The following is a 17,850-nucleotide window of genomic DNA, read 5'->3' on the forward strand; positions in this document are numbered from 1 at the left end:
CTAGTAACTACAGATTCAAATAAATGTAGGTAAGTAAAAAGTACAATGCTACTTTCTGGAATATAGTGAAGTTGAAGTATACATTATACATTCCACTAAAGTACCGCACACTTGAGTAAACGTTCACTGCAGGATACTGTACAAAATGTATTTTCTTAACCAAACATGCAATACTTCTGCAGAAACAATGTGGCGTAACTGATAGCAAAAGTGAAGCAATGGCTCTCTTTCTTCAAGCCATCTCACACGAACAAAAACATCTAAATCAGCAGGTCGCTGTTTAGTAAGAGTTTAATATCCCATCTGTGATACATGGTAATTACAAAAATACAATGTACCATAACGTATAACATCAAATAGCATCCATAAAATTTATAAATATGATTATATAAATATGCGTTTTTGGTGACAGTAAAAAGCAAGCTCAGGATCATACATGTGAGGCATTCTGGGTACACATCAGGGCATACTTTACAAAGTCATAATATAATCTGATGATCGGGTAAGTGCATGAAGGTGTGATTACTGGCTGGTTACGGCAGCCTTACGCATTAGAAAAAGTCCTGTATTTATCAAAATGTTAACTGGAGGTAAACAGTACTGTTGTTCATTCAACCCTTACAGTCTTAGATCATATCTGTACAGATGGAGTGAAAGTCAAGGCTTTCCTGGGAGAACTGGGGAGTGCTCCCCTGAGTTATAAATGATTCAAACTAGCGCAGACGTTGAAGGCGTTCACATCTTTATCTGATGTTGTGATGCTTGCATGACTTTAGATAGTACAGGAGGAGAGACGATTCTGCTGCTACAGAATTTAGGCAGTAAAGGTTAAGTTAGGGAGAGGTTATATCCCAGCACTAATAAAAGGTACAGAACAGGTTTTTTAGTAAAGGTCACAGCATAATTACTTAAAAGACGCGGCAAGGAGTTTCTTTCATCCACTTCTGCCAAAAGTTTTATAATCATGCAACAAGAAAATAAAGGCAGAAGTTCATAAATAACTAATTTTGCTTAGGAGTTTTGAATTGATTATTACTTAACTACATAAAATTTGAAGAAAAAAAGAAAGAAATCTGTGCATTGTCTTCAACCAGCATGACTTTTCCATGTGAGGTGAATTTGATAGCAAAGTATAAACAGGGCAGCCATGACTAGTCACTTAAAACTGAAAGTACATGGACAACAATAGTGCAATCTGTCTTGCACAACTGTTGAACAAATCCAGTAGGCTTGAAAAGGTGCTCATTGGAGAAAGGCAAACGAGTACACAATTAAAAAAAGTGTTCAGCACGTCACAAAAAACTTGCCAATACAAGAGGGAAAGGGTTCTCAAATGTTACTCAAATGAATCATTCTATTCTAAACTATAGGTCAAATTAAATCATAATCAGCTGTTTTGGCTTTTACTAAATAAGACATTTGACAAGGTGTCCCACACCTGTGTGTAAGGGTGAATAAGTGTGCAGAAATACATACATGTAGGCCATTACTTTAGGGTGTTGGAAACCATACTGTAAACTCTCCATCACACAAACACTTCTCTACGTAAGCCTTTTTCCTGAGCAGGTTTTAGAGGGAGTGCCGGGCCGGGGAGTGGTGTAGCTGTGTGGGTTTGTGTGTCGGCATCCAGCTGTGTGTCCGGCGTGGACGGAGGGCTGAGGAACGAGTCGTAGTCGAAACCTTTGAGAGGCTGCAGAGACAAAGTGAGGCCTCGTCGAGCTTTGGCAGCTCGGTCTGGTCTCTCTCTCAGCTCCAGAATCACCTGAACAGTGACAACAACAAACAAAAAAACACTTTGCTTTTCCTAAAATCCCAATCTGACTCACATTTTAACAACCAAACTGGCTACATTCAGACATTCAGCGGTTACCTCCACAGGCTGGCGCTGCAGTAGGGCAAGGTCAAAAGTTGTTCCACGGAAGAAGGTTTGGCGTTTGAAACGATCAAGGGTCCTCAGGCGGCGGGTCGGAGTTTTGCACAAAAGCTGGTCAGAGAAACATAGGTCATGATATGATTGCAAACATAGACAAACTGAGTGGTTAGTAGATACTAATGCATGTAATCAAATCGTCAGAAGTGCAGATTTTAATGTTTGTAGCTATATGATTACATGTTGTGTTACTACCTCCGTTATTAACAAGGCCAGTGGGGAGCTGAGGCTGAGGGGCATTTCATAGGGAAAACTCCTCACTTTCCTCAGCATACTGCAGTGGTCTGGCTCTGGAGGCATGGGGAACTGAGGAGAGTTTGAGAAAAAATGTAGATTGTTTCCATTTGCAGAAGGCCAGATTTTAGATGTTTACATGGCAAAAGATAAGGCTTCTAATGACCAGATTTAAGAAACATATATCACTTTGAGTCCTTAAAACCGAATGTAAAATTACTTCATGACGATAGCATCTAATATATTCTTCACAACCTTCTTTTACAGCAAAAATCAATAACAGCTACGTCACTGAATGAAGGATTGTGAGTAATATCTGCTCATCATGCAGGACATGCCGAGCCTACCGGCAACAAGATCTCACCTTCCCAGTAACCAATGAAAAAATCAGGATTCCCAGCGACCACCAATCAGCTGCATGGTTGTAGGGTCCGCCACTGAGCACCTCTGGGGCTGCAGAGCAGACAGAGCACGCTCACAGCACTGCATGTACTATATTTTCGTACATTTATATTGTAATTTCCCAGTATAATTGATTCAAATAATGCACAAAACATGAGTCTGTTAATATGTCCTCAGTTGGTGGATGTGGTGGAATATTTCTCACCCATATATTGGATGGTTCCACAAATGGTAAAAGCTCTTCCTCCTCTCTCCAGGCGACGGGACAATCCAAAGTCAGCTAAGCGGAGGTGTCCTAGAACAGACCATTTTAACCACATCATTATGCACACGTGAGATTCTTATTACCGATGCAGTTACAACTGGTATAAAATGTATAAAAATTCACATCCTAATCAGATGCCATTAGCAAATGTAATTGGGTATAAAGGCTTTTCCCTCGCAGATGTACTGTTTGCATTAATGTACATTGAGAGAAAGGTCGACTGCACACCAGAGCTATGCTGCTCTCTACTGGTTTTTACTCACCATTGTCTGTAAGCAGGATATTCTCCATCTACAAAAACAATGTCAAAATGACTAAATTAGACACCCATTCATATTAACGTACCAAATTAACTATGATAAGAAAAGGAATCTCGTAGCAGATTTTCCTGAGCATTACATATCTTATTCCCATTATAACTTAGTAATTCATTCTTATTCTACACACAAGGTTGGGCATTTTAATAACACAAAAAAGAAAAGACATAAAACGTAATCTGTAGCCTGAAACAGCAAATTTATAAAAAAAATTGCAAATAGCTACACAGGAAAAACACATCATATATTGTACTTTAACTGCATTGATACATTTCAATATAATTATACTTCAATAAAATATAAATGTACAAAAGGAAAAGTTCAAATCCAATGAGTTAAACACTGGTTTACATATGAAACATATAAGTAGGGTAGTTACTTGGAGAGAGCCTGGGAGACGAGGAAAAAACGATACTTGATCATGATAAACTTTTGGCCTGTAGCATTTATTTTTGATACACAATTTATACGAGACTTAGCTATTTACTCTTATGAAGATGTGTATTCATAATGTTATGATTGATGTTTTGCCTCCATATTTATGGATGGTGTCTTGTAAGCTGTGTCTTGAATTATCATGTTGGATGGCCAAATGTTTGACACAACACAGAAATAAAAACTAACTTTTTTACTTGGTAACTAAAGTCAGCTACTATTCACACTCTTTGTTAATAATAAATACATTTGTCTGCATTTTGTAGACCATTAATCAGAATAAATGGTCTCACATTTTGTTCACAAAAGTTGTGAATGACCTCCTTCTCTTACCTTTACATCTCTGTGAATGATCCCAAAGTCGTGCAGAAAACCTGTAAAAAAAACAGCAAAGAAGAACAAAAATATACAACTCAACTACAGAACTAAAATGTTTCAAATCCTACTGACTGATATCTAAAACCTGTGGCACTGCTTTGTTGCTGTGGGAAATCCTTTGAGAACTCCTCTCATTTTAATGAGTCCTCTTTTTATAATTACTTACAATTAAATACTATTAGCTAGGGAAACCTTCATGTAGTCACCTCTGACCTAATTGGGATATGTGAGGATAAAAGTGAGGTGGTTAATATGTGTGTATTATAGCATACTCACCGAGCGCACATCCCAACTCTGCTGCAAACACTCGCACTGTGTCCTCTGGGAACTGACCAATCATCTGCCAGTAGGTGTACAGATCTCCTGTGCTGCAGTAGTCACACACTGTGGTAGGAGAGACAGCATTAAAACAGGTTTCTGTGTCATGCAATGTGGTGTGTGAGGGGATGTGAAGGTCAGCGGGATGTGGAGCACACACTGGTGAAAGAAATTAGGAAAGAAGAGGGTAATTAGGAAGCAAGGACAGAGTAAAACTATATTTCTCTACAAACCAAACAAAGGTGATTTACTGTAGTCAGTCTGCCAAGCACACAGTGTTAGAAAATAAAGGCAAAAAAGGTGGGTTGGGGGTGAATAGTGCATAGCTGTGCGTGTGTGGAACAATAGATTATCCCTTTCGACTTGTAATACAGAAGGATGGCTTTAAATAGTCCTGATTTGCTCCAAATATGCCCCACATCTACATCAATGGCTTAATGATTCAGTGATGATTCACTGTCTAAGCAAGCAGGGGTGTCCTCTCCTTTGATTGTGACACATGTGTTCTTGCTGAGCTGCAGCAGCGTTCAACATCTGTTCCCGGGGCTAACTTTGCTCTCTTTTCACAGGAGGTGGGGTAGAAAACAAACTAGGTCACACTTTCTGAGTCAGTGGCTGATTTGGGAAAAAGGGTAAATGCTCTGGAGGAGAGGAAAAGGGGGCAGAGCAGACACAGGCAGTGATAGATCAGGGGAGTAGGGGTCTGATGTATCTGGACAAAACAACCAGAGTAAAAAGACTTTATGGGAATCTCCTTTTCTTTTGGTCATCTTATTCTAGGTGTCGGGTTGGGGATTGTGGAGAGGTTCTGGACAAGACTACCAGTGTTGAGGTGAGAAAAGGTGGAGTGAGGGGTTTTTGGGTAGTGGATCTGGGTAGGATCAGGTCTCTGGTCTCTGGCTGACTCACTAATGTAGAGGTGGCGCTGAGTCTGCCAGCAGTCCTGGAGGTCATGGACAAATGGGTGGCGAACCTGACGCTGTGGGCAAAAGTCCAAGATCAACCTGAAAAATCTCAACGATTTTTCTGTGATGTGACTTTAATTACAACTTAAGGTGTTGTTGGTGAAATTCAAATACTCAAAATGTACATGTTTGGAATTAGATATTAAACTGGTTAAAATTAGACATTACAGATGCATAATTTTTGAGGGAAGAGTGAATTAAAATACCTAAAAAGTGTATCACCTCCTCAGACCAATTACAATGCGTCCCACAACATAAACTTCAGTCTTACGTGCATTTAATTTATACTGTAATATGAATATCATCAGTGTTGATACAATTAATTCATTTAATATGTAATATAACATATTATCTTTATGAGATATTTTATGTTCCTTTTCACAAATTCTATACATTTAACATTTGAGTTAGATCTTACTTCTGCAAATGGTTAAAGACTGATTGCAAAAACAAAGTTACCTTCCTGTAATTCTCTCCTGATACTGGAAAGTACTGATTTATATCCATTTACACTCCCACATGTGATAAGTTGAATATAAACATAACTGCTTATCCTTTTGACAGCTTAGAGAGCCTATTTTAGTTTTTACTTAGGATATAAGACAATAAATCATGAACACATATCAATCGCAAAGTTTTCTCAAGTATGCAAAATATTAATTGTTGTATGAAAAGTGGAGTTGCTTTGGTTGCTGTATTTACTATTTACAAAACAAAGTCCTTTCAAATGCATAGATTAATGTCGGAAAAATTTCAAGATGCTGTTTTTTTTTACAATCCACAAATTGTTCCCAATACCCACCTGGACAATAACTTCTTCTTTTGACTGCTCCAACACCCCGAGTCTTAGAATCTCTGATTTAGGTATAACCTGTCGGACGTCAAAAACACAGAGATGAAATAAGACGACACAACACAGGACTGCAAGGATTTTGACATGCACAAAAATGTTTCCTTAATATAGTTTACTGTTGCAATTGTAGTGAATATGATTATTAAAAGCCTCGATGGCTACAGTTAAAATGACATGTCCTGACTTTACGGTAATTTGACAATTAAAAATAAACTTTAAGTCAATTTTACAGGCCTTTGATAGTCAGAAGTAAAATAGTATTAACCCTAACCCAATCTATCTCATCATTTAATTTAAGACTATTTCCATACTATTATAATGAATTGATAAACTGGCTGTTCATTTGTGGCTTTGATCAATCAAATAAACACATTTAAAATGTGAGATTCAAGCAGAAGACTCACTTTGACAGCATACGTTTTCTGCTTGGTCTTGTCCTTCACTTTCAGAATGGGTCCAAACGAACCTTTGGCGATGTAACTCAACACCTGGTGGAGTGAAACACAGTGACAGAGGCAGAGAGAGATATACAAACACAAAGACAGAGCCATTATCCAATTCGACCAAGCCTTACATATCATTTGTGTCTATGTTGGACTCGAGGTGTACCTGAAAGTGTTCGTGCCCAGGCACAGTTCTGTGGGGGAATTCGGGCAGAAACATGGTAATGAACCCCGGCAGGCTCCACTCCGCTCTCAGCTTGCCCGGGCCGACTCCCGCCAGCCTGAGCACATGCTCCGGGATGTCGGGGGCCTTGCCTTGGAGCATTCGATGCTGGCCCAGACGCAGGGCGGGTGGGGCCAGGCGACATAGGCCTGCTGGGATAGACAGACCCATGCTGGAGAGGAAGCCACGCCATCCAGATGAGAAGTCCTCATCTTCCTGCCCCTCGGCGGCCCTCTGTAGGGGAGACAAGGGAAGAGGAATGCACCGAGGAGCATTATGGTTCAGATTAGGAGATAGTGCTGCAGGTGCAACACAACATTAGGAATCATATCAGTGAATATGCTTTCTGGTAAGACATTAAAAAAAAAACTTTTATGTTATGTTGTTTTTACCAAGTTCTTAAGGGACTCGCTAGCGTTTTAGCCAACTCCAGGGACTATTCACTTGTGTTTTATGCGCTCAACACTTATGAAGGCAGACGTGCACTGCTGAAAGCAACTTTCTTCTTTTACTTGACCTTTTGGAAGTTCATAACTCAGAAACTCATGAGCCAACAGTGCTGGTTTAAGCTGTGCAAGACAAAAGGAAGGCCTAATAAATATATATATATATATATATATATATATACACAAATATATATATATATATATATATATATATATATATATATATATATATATACACAAATATATATATATATATAAATATATATAAATATATATATATATATATATATATATATATATATATATATATATATATATATATATATATATTTGTATTCACTGTTTAACCTGGGAAAGTAAGCATTGCTTTATATACACACAGCTGGGGAGCTGCTCAGTGCAAACACATATATTCTGCTGTTGGAATACAGTATGTATCCAACTCTAGCTATTGGGCATGTATGTATTCTGAATGATGCAAGACCTACTATAGAGGAAAGTGTGGGGGAGAAATTTCAATCTCTACCTCCACCCAAAGATTGTTGATGACATTAGAATGATTATCAGTCTTATTTCACTTAATGTCCATGTGCAAACCCCCTAAAATGCATTGATGGAGCAGCAGTGGCCAATAGTTAGTTCCACTTAACCAGCTTCCAGCTCTCATTTAAGATTTAACAAGAGAGATACAAAATAACGCTTGATTTACATGCAATCTGCAGTCGCCCGGTCAGACACACAAACCTTCTCCTCCCCCCTTGGGCTGCACAACAGATCGGATGCTCTGTGGAGCAGGATGTGTGTAATCAGCCACACAGGATGTTTCTATCAGAGCCAAATGCAATGACACGTCTATAGTCACTCAGCAGAAATAACTGCAATCAATGTGACATCCGCCTCACATCTGACCAGAAGCTGAGCAACGTTATGATTTCATTTGTACATTGTTTTGAGGCGCTTAATTGCAAATTGATCTCAGATGCCAATACCGGAAGCGTGAAGATGTATTCTTCAAAGTAAAAGCGTAAAGATTAAAAGGTGCTTTTGAAGATAACAGAAACGATTCTAATGGGCAACATCAATCCCTATAAACTACTAATTTATCACTAACTACGCAATTTGATTACACTTTATTTCAATATACTGTGTTTAAACACAGCCATCCAGGATTGGCACCGTCGTTGCTACGTGGTGATTTGAGGAGCCAAATAAACGTCATGGAAACAGGGAACCCCCCCGCCCCCCCTCCTTCGTGCGTCACACCCCAGCAACCAGGAATTTCACGCAACTCACCTTCTTGTTTTTACTACCGTCGGCCCCCATCAGTGTGGCAGGACAGCAGCACCGTCAGCCCCGTGCGACGTCTGCTCCTCATCCAGGCACCTCACATTGAACTACGCGCCTGCCCGGCAACCTATCAACAGTTTTGTGCACAAGACACAAGACTAATTTAAGGGTTAGAAAACGCCCAACTAGCACGCGTTGTCAACAATCCGCAGATGAGCGGGCTCTCCGGTGCAAAATGTGACAGATATGGCGACATAAAAACAAGTTAATCCCGAGTATGGGCAACGTCAGCGCAAATCCGCCCACATCTTCACCATCCAATGAGACCGCAACCTGGTGTAGTTCAGCTCCCCCTGCTGCTCTGTAATCAGAGCAGCAGACAGCTCTACATATAAATATCTATTTCTATTTACGTTTGCATCATTTGCATAGCAGGCATGGCATGATTTTATTGTTTTTGTTTGCAGGGAACAAACAAATGCATGCATCAATAAAACTATGAATGCATTGTGTAGCAATAGATCTTTAATCGACCTCTCCATTCAATTCTCGTTCTAAAAATAAACCAGTGCATGCATATTTTTGCTGTCTCAACACATGTTAAGAGCAAACCCATGGGGCAACATTAAAAGGTAAATTCATGCGTGTTTGTAGTTCAAGCAGGGAGCCCAGGACGGTGTTTATTTACGAGCTCCAAAGGAAGGTGATCTTAAAGCAAATGTACATATAACTGGGTACAGAAAACAGACTACTTAAAGTAAAAACAAAATCCAAACAAAGACATGACAGCCCAAGTGCCTTTTATTTGGGACTAGGAACAAATAAAGCGAACAGTGACATCCATACATTTGACTTTCGACATGTTAACCAATTTGTGGTCATTTCAACAAAAAAATAAACCAAACTGTTGAGCTTTAAATAAACAAGTAGAAAAGGTTGTCAATCCATGTGGGAGCGTTGGGGGTTGAAGGCGCATCAGTTTCAGTCGTCCTCATCGAAGTCCTTCCTGCCCTGGGGAGGTTTGGGTCCGCCTGCTGGTTTAGCCATAATGATCTGCAGGGAGAAAAGAGAGCGGTCAGTCTGTGCTTCCTGTCTGGAAATCAAGAGCACGTAGGTCCACGCAGTAGGCTGCAGACTCTGAGGCAGGCAGGTTAAACTTTTACAGCTCGATTAACTGAAGCAGACCTGTTTCAAAGTCGAAGGGGCTGATTTAAATCCCGACAGATACCAAAGTGGGCCATCAATGGTGATGAATTATTCATGAGCACATATGAAATACCTATGTTCTATGAGAAAATGTGCTACAACAGAAAAATGGCTTCACAGTGATTGGAGGAAAATGACCCTGCAGACAACAACAAAGCCACTCATTTACATGTTCCCTTTATATCAAATTATATCACATGGAACATTTTTTTAATTCTGCACTTGCCGGAGGACGTCCACTGCGATATCGTTCATGCATCATGCCATCAAACCATACTGTATGTTTATAGTCGAAGTGATTTAGTCTTCTGTCAGTGACACGCTTGGTATTATTGAAAAACACTCGAGAAGTGGCCGTTAGTAGTGACAGGCAAAAGAAAAACGTTTCACAACTTCAGTGTCCCGTGAGCACATCTGTGTGAGTCAAAAACACACACGCATTCCAGGACCTACTGACAGAGGGAGTGTGTGTGCGCCCTCTTAATGGTGAGAGTCAAAATTATCAGGCGCTTCCTCCCAGTCGTCCTTGTCCCAGTGGCCTCTCTGCTTGGGAGCCCTGGGTCCCCCTGCAGCCTTAGCCATGATGATCTGCATCATATACACACACACTAACGTCAACTACCTGGAGTCTAGTAATTCATAAAAGGCCCTCCCAATAACACTTGACCTGCTGAATTTAGGAACATCATTAGGGGAAATAACGCCTCCATTGTCCTTAAAAAACATTAGATGAACATGATCTGGAAGTGGCTTTTTATCCTCAGTGTGTGGCGAGTATTTGTGAGTTTTGTACACACCTGGTCAACTCTCAGTACTGTAATGGCAGCGTTGGTAGCCATTTTGATGCCCCAGTATTTGACCAGGTAAGGCTCCAGAATGCCAGCTTCAAGCATGTCCTTCAAAGCGGGGCCTTCTCCCTAAAGACAACATCAGTCATCAGAACCAAACACATACACATATAGTTCAATACAAACAAAGGCATCTGCATACAGAAAAACAGACGTATGAACTTGAGCTATGGTTGCCACAAGCTAAATATTTGTATGATTATGCATTACATCTTTACCTCACTTTATTTAAAATGCCTCTACAACAGCATTTAAAACACATGAAAGGATGTGAAATTATGACTGAACCACGCAGACTCAATATTTGTTCTGATCTTCTCGCGTACACATACACACCTCGATGTCGAAGCCTATGTTTTTGTTTCCCTCGTGGTGCGCAGAGTACATTTTGGAGATGAGCTCGCCCCCCTTCACACCGGAGTTCTCAGCCAGCGCTCGTGGAATAGCCTCAAAGGCTTCAGCGAACTTCTTAATGGCATATTGTTCAAGACCCGGGCAGGACTACAGAGAGTGGGGGGGGGGGAGAAAAAAATAATGTTTCTGCAAATCATCAGCCTGTGATGCAGTAAAGACAAAAAACATGAGGCATTTGTCTGAACCTGGTGCACTTCTGTTAATGTACATAAATGTGCATACCTCTCCATATGAGGTGATCAGTTTGGCCATTTCAATCTCAGTGGCTCCCGCTCCAGGAACCAGTCGCTTGTCCTAAAGACAGTGAAGAACACAGAAACTGTAGCTGTTGTGCAGACCAAGCAGTACATGAAAATCTAAGGCAGAAAATAAGTCAATAAATATTCACTTTGACTGTTGAGATTTGCTGATACTTATAAATAATGAATGAATAATTAATTATTTCTTAATACCAAAAAATGCTAAAAACCCTAAAGTGATTTAACTTACCCTGACTAGAACCTTGAAGGTGTTGACTCCATCATCTACAGCCCTCTCTATGTCGTCCATCAGGTTGTCAGTGGAGCCTCTGATCACCACCGTTGACAGGACACCGTCCTCTTTCTCTGTTTATAACAAATCAAAACCAATCAATTAATACATTGAGCCTAAAATGCAAATGGAGCAAATATCAGGTGTAAAATGAAGACTTTGGAGCAAAGAATAATTTACCGTGTTTGAAGACCACCACCTGGGTGTCCCCCACCTCTTCGATGTACACGTTGTCACAGTGACCCATCTCCTCTGGAGTTGGGGCCGTCTAAGAAAACAGAAAAAAAAGCATCATTATATATGATATAACATCTTATTGTGGCTGATATAACTGATCAGAACAAAACATGATGACACTCACCATCCTGGGCAGTGCTATAGCTCCCAGAGTCTTGCATAACCTCCTGAGGTCCCACTTGGAGTTAAGCCTGAGGCAGAATTAGGACATTGTGATAAAGGTATACTTTAAAAAGGAAAAAATACTAGCTCTATCAATTGGTAACTCTACACTTATTTAGATTAACGAAGGTCCCGTGGGTCTTACCTGACCACCATCAGGTTGTATTTGTTGGCGTAGTGCAGCGCCATGTCGGCCACTTTCCCCCCAGTCACCACCACGTTGGCACCGGAATCCTTGATGGCCTTCACCTGAGCCTCCATCATGTCCTCCTCTCCCTTACTGAAGTCCATGAGCTCCTTTGCATTCTTTATCAGCACTGTGCCCTGTGAGACAAACAAGACGATTGTTGGCACCCAAGACCAGAAGCATCCTCACAATTAGGCCTTTTTCACAGCAGACATTTTGACTCGTCATAGTAGGAAAAGTACACACAGCTTTTCCTGATGTGACATGCCAAAATATCTTAATCCCATTTATATAGACTCTTTGTGAAACTGACTCAAACCTATTGGGTGGCCAGCATTAGTTAGAACATAAAATCTAAGCTCAACTGATTCTGAAGTATTGCTTACCTTGGTCTCTGTCACCATGCAGTCAAAGGGGCAGGAGAAGACGGCGACCTTAGCATCTTTCACTGATGTGACGTCTCCCTCCGCTTCCTTCTTGAAAACCATGCCATGCAGCATGGAGGACGCTGTCACTCCACAACCCTGAAAACGCCACAGACGTTAACTCAGAGGCGAAACGACACAAAACATGCATTAAAAAAAATTTGACGGATAATGAATGCTTCTTACCAAAATCTTGCATACTCGGACATTATCAACATTGAAATTGCCGGACTCTGGGAAAATGGACACTGTAGAATAAACCAGTAAAGAAAGTTAGAAAAATACTGAATTAATACTGCCATCAAAGTTAATTATCTTTAAACGGCTACTGTTGTGTTTATCAGTGTGCCATGTCATAACATTAAGGTTAACATTAAGTTGAATTATGACAAAACATCAAATTTAAAACTACAACGGATCTGTAATTATATTACATCCATGTAACATGCACGGCAACATTATTAACAAAATAATCGCTGACTCACCACAGGCCTGTGCGATGAGGTTGGCGAGGAAGTCCTCGTTGCCGTACTGTTTACTCATGACGGCTGTGCGGATAAGAGAGGTCACCTCCTTAACATCATGCAGGTTCTCGGCTGAGGAACACACGCAGTCCGACAGCATCTCCAGAGTCTTTTTACACGCTTTCTCATAGCCTTCAATCACCTGAGTCAGAGAGGAAAGAGGACATGGAGCAAATGCAGCAATTCTTTGGGATGCAAAATGTATGTTTTGCAGACTATTGTAAACAAAACAATAACATCTTTCTTTCTTTTACCAATATGCTTTTGCAACGGCAAAGTATTTTCAGATTAGACAGTGAACACTATCGTTTCTATCACATGACCCTGCCGTTACACCATCACATATACATGACGATATTCAGCGACTACATCTGTTTACCTCCGACACTGACAGTCCCATCCGAAGAAGCTCTTCAGCCAGCTCCAGCAGAGCTCCGGCAAACACCAGGACGAAGTTTGTACCGTCTCCAACCTCCTGCTCTTGCATGTGGGATGCCATCACAATCATTTTGGCGGCAGGATGCTGCACCTATAAATAAAACAAATGACAATCACAGAAACAGTTAAATCCCCTCATTTATTAATCAAATCCTGTTCGCAGTAAGTTACACAACAATGTGAGGTTTCCTCACCTCGAGCTCTCTGAGGATCGTTGCGGCGTCGTTGGTGACAAAGAGCTTCTCCAAGTGGTTGATGACCATTTTGTTCATACCTGAAAAGGCAACGGCGTCATAGTTTAACCATCACTGATTTTATGGTCTCATCAGATACATTTTATTAAGTAAAAACCCATCTTATTGATGGAGTAGAGTCCTACCGTTGGGCCCATAGGCGGTGCGTGTGGTCTGTGAAAGCTCTTTACAGGCTTTGATGTTACGATAGACTGCCTCCTCGAGCCCTGAATAGTGCTGCATCAGAGGAAAACAAATATGTTATTGACATACTAAACGATACCTAATTAAAAAGAAGATTTTAATGAATCTATCAGCATTATCCTGGGGCAATAAGCAACCTGAACAAAAGCATCAGCACGTGTAAGATGAGTTCAAGTTAACCCAAAACAGGAAGCATCAGCATCTCTGCGCAGCCAGACACGGTGACAATGAAAGTCTCATCTTTGACAGTTAGCTCCACGCTAACTGGGTGTGACTACTAGTCTAACAGTTTGTTATCATCACTGCAGCCAACGTTAAAACACTGCATACAAATACAGCATGTTTTTAAGTGCTAGGGGACAGTGTAAAGACGCAGCCTTTGGTCCATCAGAGCGGCCTGGCTTCCTTCTAGAACTCTCCCACATGACTGCGTGCAAACTCGGTGGCTAAAGCTAGCTAGCTAGCATGCTAGTTAACAACCACACACACAATGCGACCAAACTACTCCCAACAAACTGATTTAACCTCACCTTGGCGCCATCCTTCAACATTTGGGCAAAGCCAGGAGCTTTGGGAACGTGAAGAGCCATTTTCGGATGTATAGCAGCCCCGGTGTCTTGTGGAAGGTAGCCGCGGCGTGGGTTCAGCTTTGGGTACAAAGCCGGAGAGACAGAGGAGGAGCGATTTCAGCGAGGCGTGGGATCGAAGACGGGAAACAACAAGGGACATACTGAGCGATTGTCGTTTCACCTGCTATGACTATGACACACCACTTGGAAGAGCTGTTGCCCTTATGGTTCATCATCATTTATGTACTTGCGAACAGGGGTTCTTAACCTTTTTGACCTCGGGGCCCAACTTTTCAAGTACAAAGTGGCCCGGGGCCCATTCAAATATTAACACTGTATTGGTTTAACTAATTGATCTCACTGTTGGTTTGATTTGTATTCAACAACAAAATCAAATTCACTTACAGTTTAACAAGCAAAAACCTTGTCAAATAAATGACATGATACAATGTGATCATCACATTTATTTATCATGTGTATGTAAACCTGCATACAACAAGACACCCAACAGGCTAACAATTCATAGAACAAATCAAGGTAATACAAGAACAAATTTAAAGGCTCATGTCAGGCTTATTAACACAAAAATAACTAATAATTAGGTTTTACTACAGAAAAAAAAGAGGGACTCTCAAAAAACCTGAGAAAAACATGTACATTTTATAAATATATGGTAATAAAATACATTCAAAAATAATAAGTTTCAAATTAAATAAACTGTAAATAGAATTGAAATAAAGTGCAAATGAAAACATAGCCTTATAATATGCGAATTATATGCTTCAACAGTCTTCATTTTTGCATGGCAGAACCAGAAGTTGTTCTTCATATCTGTGACAAATGAACAATAACAACAGTCACAACAGTCCACACACTGGGCTCTTGGCTCTGCCTTGTTACCTCCATTCACAAACCCGTACTTAATTAAGTCAGGATTGTAAATTTAGACTTTTCGGGGGGTTTGGCACCACTTTCGTCTTCGTTTTAAATTAGTGCTGGGCAACGATTAACATTTTGAATCACAATTAATCGCATGATTTTCTGCGATTAATCGCTTTGTTATGCGCAATGTTCAATAATTAATTCAAAAGCAGTGTATTGTGCACTTTTATTTTAAAAGTACTGCTATATGAACAAAAGTGCAATAACATTTGGTTTGCAAACACTTTAAACAAATCAGGTTCTTTTTAACAGCAGTATTCCCTTTACACAGTAGCAGTTAAAATACAGTTAAAATGATTCTGATCATAGATATTCAGCCGGTGTTCAAAACTTTATTTTCATGTGTGTAATAAATGCAATTTTAAATATACACCTTGAAAACTGCAAACCTATCTGTCATGTTTTTTATGTTTGTTAAATTCTCAGTAGGATAACAAAATGATAACTAAATAACTAAATGAGAGGCTGGTCTTGGCCCACCTCCGACCGCAGGTGAAATCATCACTGGACCCTCTGCAATTTGCATACCAGCCTCATGTGGGAGTGGACGACGCCATCATCTACCTGCTGTAACGAGCTCAGTCGCACCTGGGTGGAACCGGTGGCTCTGTGAGAATCACTTTCCTTGATTTCTCCAGTGCATTCAACACCATCCAACCACTGCTGCTGAGTGAGAAGCTGCGGGTGGTGGGGGTTAACGCGTCCACCGTCTCCTGGATCACTGACTACCTCACAGGCAGACCACAGTTTGTCCGACTGGGCAGTGTGCTGTCTGATACGGTGGTCAGTGATTCTGGAGCCCCACAGGGAACTGTTCTGTCTCCCTTCCTGTTCACCTGATACACCACTGACTTCCAATACAACACGGGGTCATGCCATCTGCAGAAGTTCTCTGATGACTCTGCAGTAGTCGGGTGTATAAGGGACGGACGGGAGGAGGAGTACAGGGCAGTAGTGGATGACTTTGTGGAGTGGGCCGGTAGAAATCACCTGCTTCTGAACGTGGTGTTTTGGAAAAACTTCTAATTATAAATCGGGAGAAGAGTTTTGTTCACAAATTCAAAGAAAATAATGAAGTCGTCAAATGATTCAAAGTTGTCCCCTTCTATTTTATTTTGCTTGCAAGGGAAAGATGCACCACAGCCACCTCAGTCAGTGTCTGTGGTGAAAAGTTTAACATCGTACAAGATACCAAACCATTTTATGCACACATGAGTTCACGCCCTGGGCTAAATCATTGACAAGGAGTAGATGTTCTCGTACCCTGGCTATCGTTCTTATCTAAACACATGCCAAGTGTGTTTACTGGGAATCAGTGATGGTTTTATGGTCTGTCTCAAACTTGTCAGACACTGTGTCTTCACTTCCTCTGTCCGAAGTGGGAGTGTGTGACCAGTCGTGAGAAACAAGACACTGTGTTCAATAAAACTGATTAACTACTTCTATAGGACTGCTGTGTTATGTCTGTATTTGTGTTCCTCACCTTACCTTTCAGTTTTACATCTTTTAAAACATTTCATGATATAAGAATATATTTTTTTCCATTACAGTGGCCAAGACCAGAGAGATGGTGGTCGACTTCAGGAGGAGGACGACGGCTCCAAAACCGCTGAGAGTTCAGGGAGAGGATGTGGACATGGTGGAGGAGTACAAGTACCTGGGTGTCTCCATCGACAGCAGACTGAACTGGAAGGCCAACATCAACGCTGTGTACAAGAAGGGGATGAGTCGACTCTTTTTCTTGAGGAAACTTGGATCCTTCAACGTGTGCAGTAAGATGTTGGAGATGTTCTATCAGTCTGTTGTGGCCAGTGCACTTCACTTTGCTGTAGTCTGCTGGGGGAGCAGCATTGGAGCTGGAGACACCAACAGACTTAATAAACTGATTAAGAAGGCCGGCTCCATCATCGGCTGCAAACTGGACAGTCTGGAACAGGTGGTGGAGAGGAGGACACTGAAGAAACTATTATCCATATTGGATAACCCAGATCACCCTCTCCACCACCTACTGCAGGGACAGCGGGGCACTTTCTCCAACAGACTGATCCAGCTCCGCTGTCATAAGGACAGGTACAGGAGAACATTCCTGCCTACTGCTATAAGACTGTATAACAAATCACCTCGGGCCAAATCATTCACTGTTGGTTAAATCTTTGCACTACTGTTTATTTAGTTGATTTAATATTATTCCGTTATTCTATTTCATTGTGTATATTGTGTGCATTCTTTATCTAATATCTTTACTCTGTTATTATAATTGTATATATTGTGTATTGACATGTGCATTTTTTATATTATATTAAGATTTTTACTGTAACCTATTGCTGCTTGCAACAAAATAATTTCCCCTTGCGGGATCAATAAAGTTACTATCTATCTATCTATCTATCTATCTATCTATCTATCTATCTATCTATCTATCTATCTAATCATA

General features: G+C 40.7%; 2 protein-coding genes across 4 annotated transcripts; both read right to left on the reverse strand.

Annotated features, from left to right (window-relative positions):
- Positions 1-273: 273 nt before the first annotated feature.
- rskrb (ribosomal protein S6 kinase related b) lies at positions 274-8,752 on the reverse strand. The gene is made up of 13 exons (XM_068715873.1): positions 8,503-8,752; positions 6,707-6,997; positions 6,502-6,585; positions 6,047-6,115; positions 5,189-5,258; positions 4,238-4,345; positions 3,917-3,957; positions 3,095-3,122; positions 2,772-2,861; positions 2,529-2,617; positions 2,126-2,236; positions 1,871-1,984; positions 274-1,762 (listed from the first exon to the last, which is right to left on the reverse strand). The coding sequence occupies exons 1-13, from the start codon at positions 8,530-8,532 to the stop codon at positions 1,526-1,528; spliced, it is 1,362 nt and encodes a 453-aa protein (XP_068571974.1). The 5' UTR covers positions 8,533-8,752; the 3' UTR covers positions 274-1,525.
- Positions 8,753-9,279: 527 nt separating this feature from the next.
- Positions 9,280-14,583, reverse strand: cct8 (chaperonin containing TCP1, subunit 8 (theta)). 3 transcript variants are annotated; one of them, XM_068715874.1, is made up of 16 exons: positions 14,436-14,583; positions 13,848-13,938; positions 13,663-13,742; positions 13,410-13,559; positions 12,992-13,172; positions 12,693-12,754; positions 12,468-12,605; positions 12,040-12,218; positions 11,857-11,923; positions 11,676-11,763; positions 11,454-11,569; positions 11,187-11,258; positions 10,887-11,051; positions 10,500-10,619; positions 10,160-10,290; positions 9,280-9,549 (listed from the first exon to the last, which is right to left on the reverse strand). In XM_068715874.1, the coding sequence occupies exons 1-15, from the start codon at positions 14,493-14,495 to the stop codon at positions 10,183-10,185; spliced, it is 1,677 nt and encodes a 558-aa protein (XP_068571975.1). In that variant the 5' UTR covers positions 14,496-14,583; the 3' UTR covers positions 9,280-9,549; positions 10,160-10,182. The 3 variants fall into 3 exon arrangements, with proteins under 3 accessions (XP_068571975.1, XP_068571976.1, XP_068571977.1); XM_068715875.1 differs by having other exon boundaries at positions 10,156-10,290; XM_068715876.1 differs by lacking the exon at positions 10,160-10,290 and having other exon boundaries at positions 14,436-14,582.
- Positions 14,584-17,850: the final 3,267 nt, after the last annotated feature.

Source organism: Cebidichthys violaceus, unplaced genomic scaffold, assembly GCF_023349555.1.
Source record: "Cebidichthys violaceus isolate CVI_PGR_0920_01 unplaced genomic scaffold, fCebVio1.0.p SCAF_20, whole genome shotgun sequence".
NCBI classification, from domain to species: Eukaryota; Metazoa; Chordata; class Actinopteri; order Perciformes; family Stichaeidae; genus Cebidichthys; species Cebidichthys violaceus.

What these genes read in the sequence shown, in the direction of transcription:
- rskrb (XM_068715873.1), bottom strand. Translation starts at nt 8,532, where the DNA reads ATGGGGGCCGACGGTAGTAAAAACAAGAAG. An exon ending in AAGAAGAAGTTATTGTCCAG is followed by an intron (nt 5,259 to 6,046) that starts GTGGGTATTGGG and finishes TTTTGCCCACAG; the next exon opens with CGTCAGGTTCGCCACCCATT. An exon ending in TGGCCTTGTTAATAACGGAG is followed by an intron (nt 1,985 to 2,125) that starts GTAGTAACACAA and finishes TTCTCTGACCAG; the next exon opens with CTTTTGTGCAAAACTCCGAC.
- cct8 (XM_068715874.1), bottom strand. Translation starts at nt 14,495, where the DNA reads ATGGCTCTTCACGTTCCCAAAGCTCCTGGCTTTGCCCAAATGTTGAAG. An exon ending in TGTTGAAGGATGGCGCCAAG is followed by an intron (nt 13,939 to 14,435) that starts GTGAGGTTAAAT and finishes CCTCTGATGCAG; the next exon opens with CACTATTCAGGGCTCGAGGA. An exon ending in CAGTACTGAGAGTTGACCAG is followed by an intron (nt 10,291 to 10,499) that starts GTGTGTACAAAA and finishes TATATGATGCAG; the next exon opens with ATCATCATGGCTAAGGCTGC.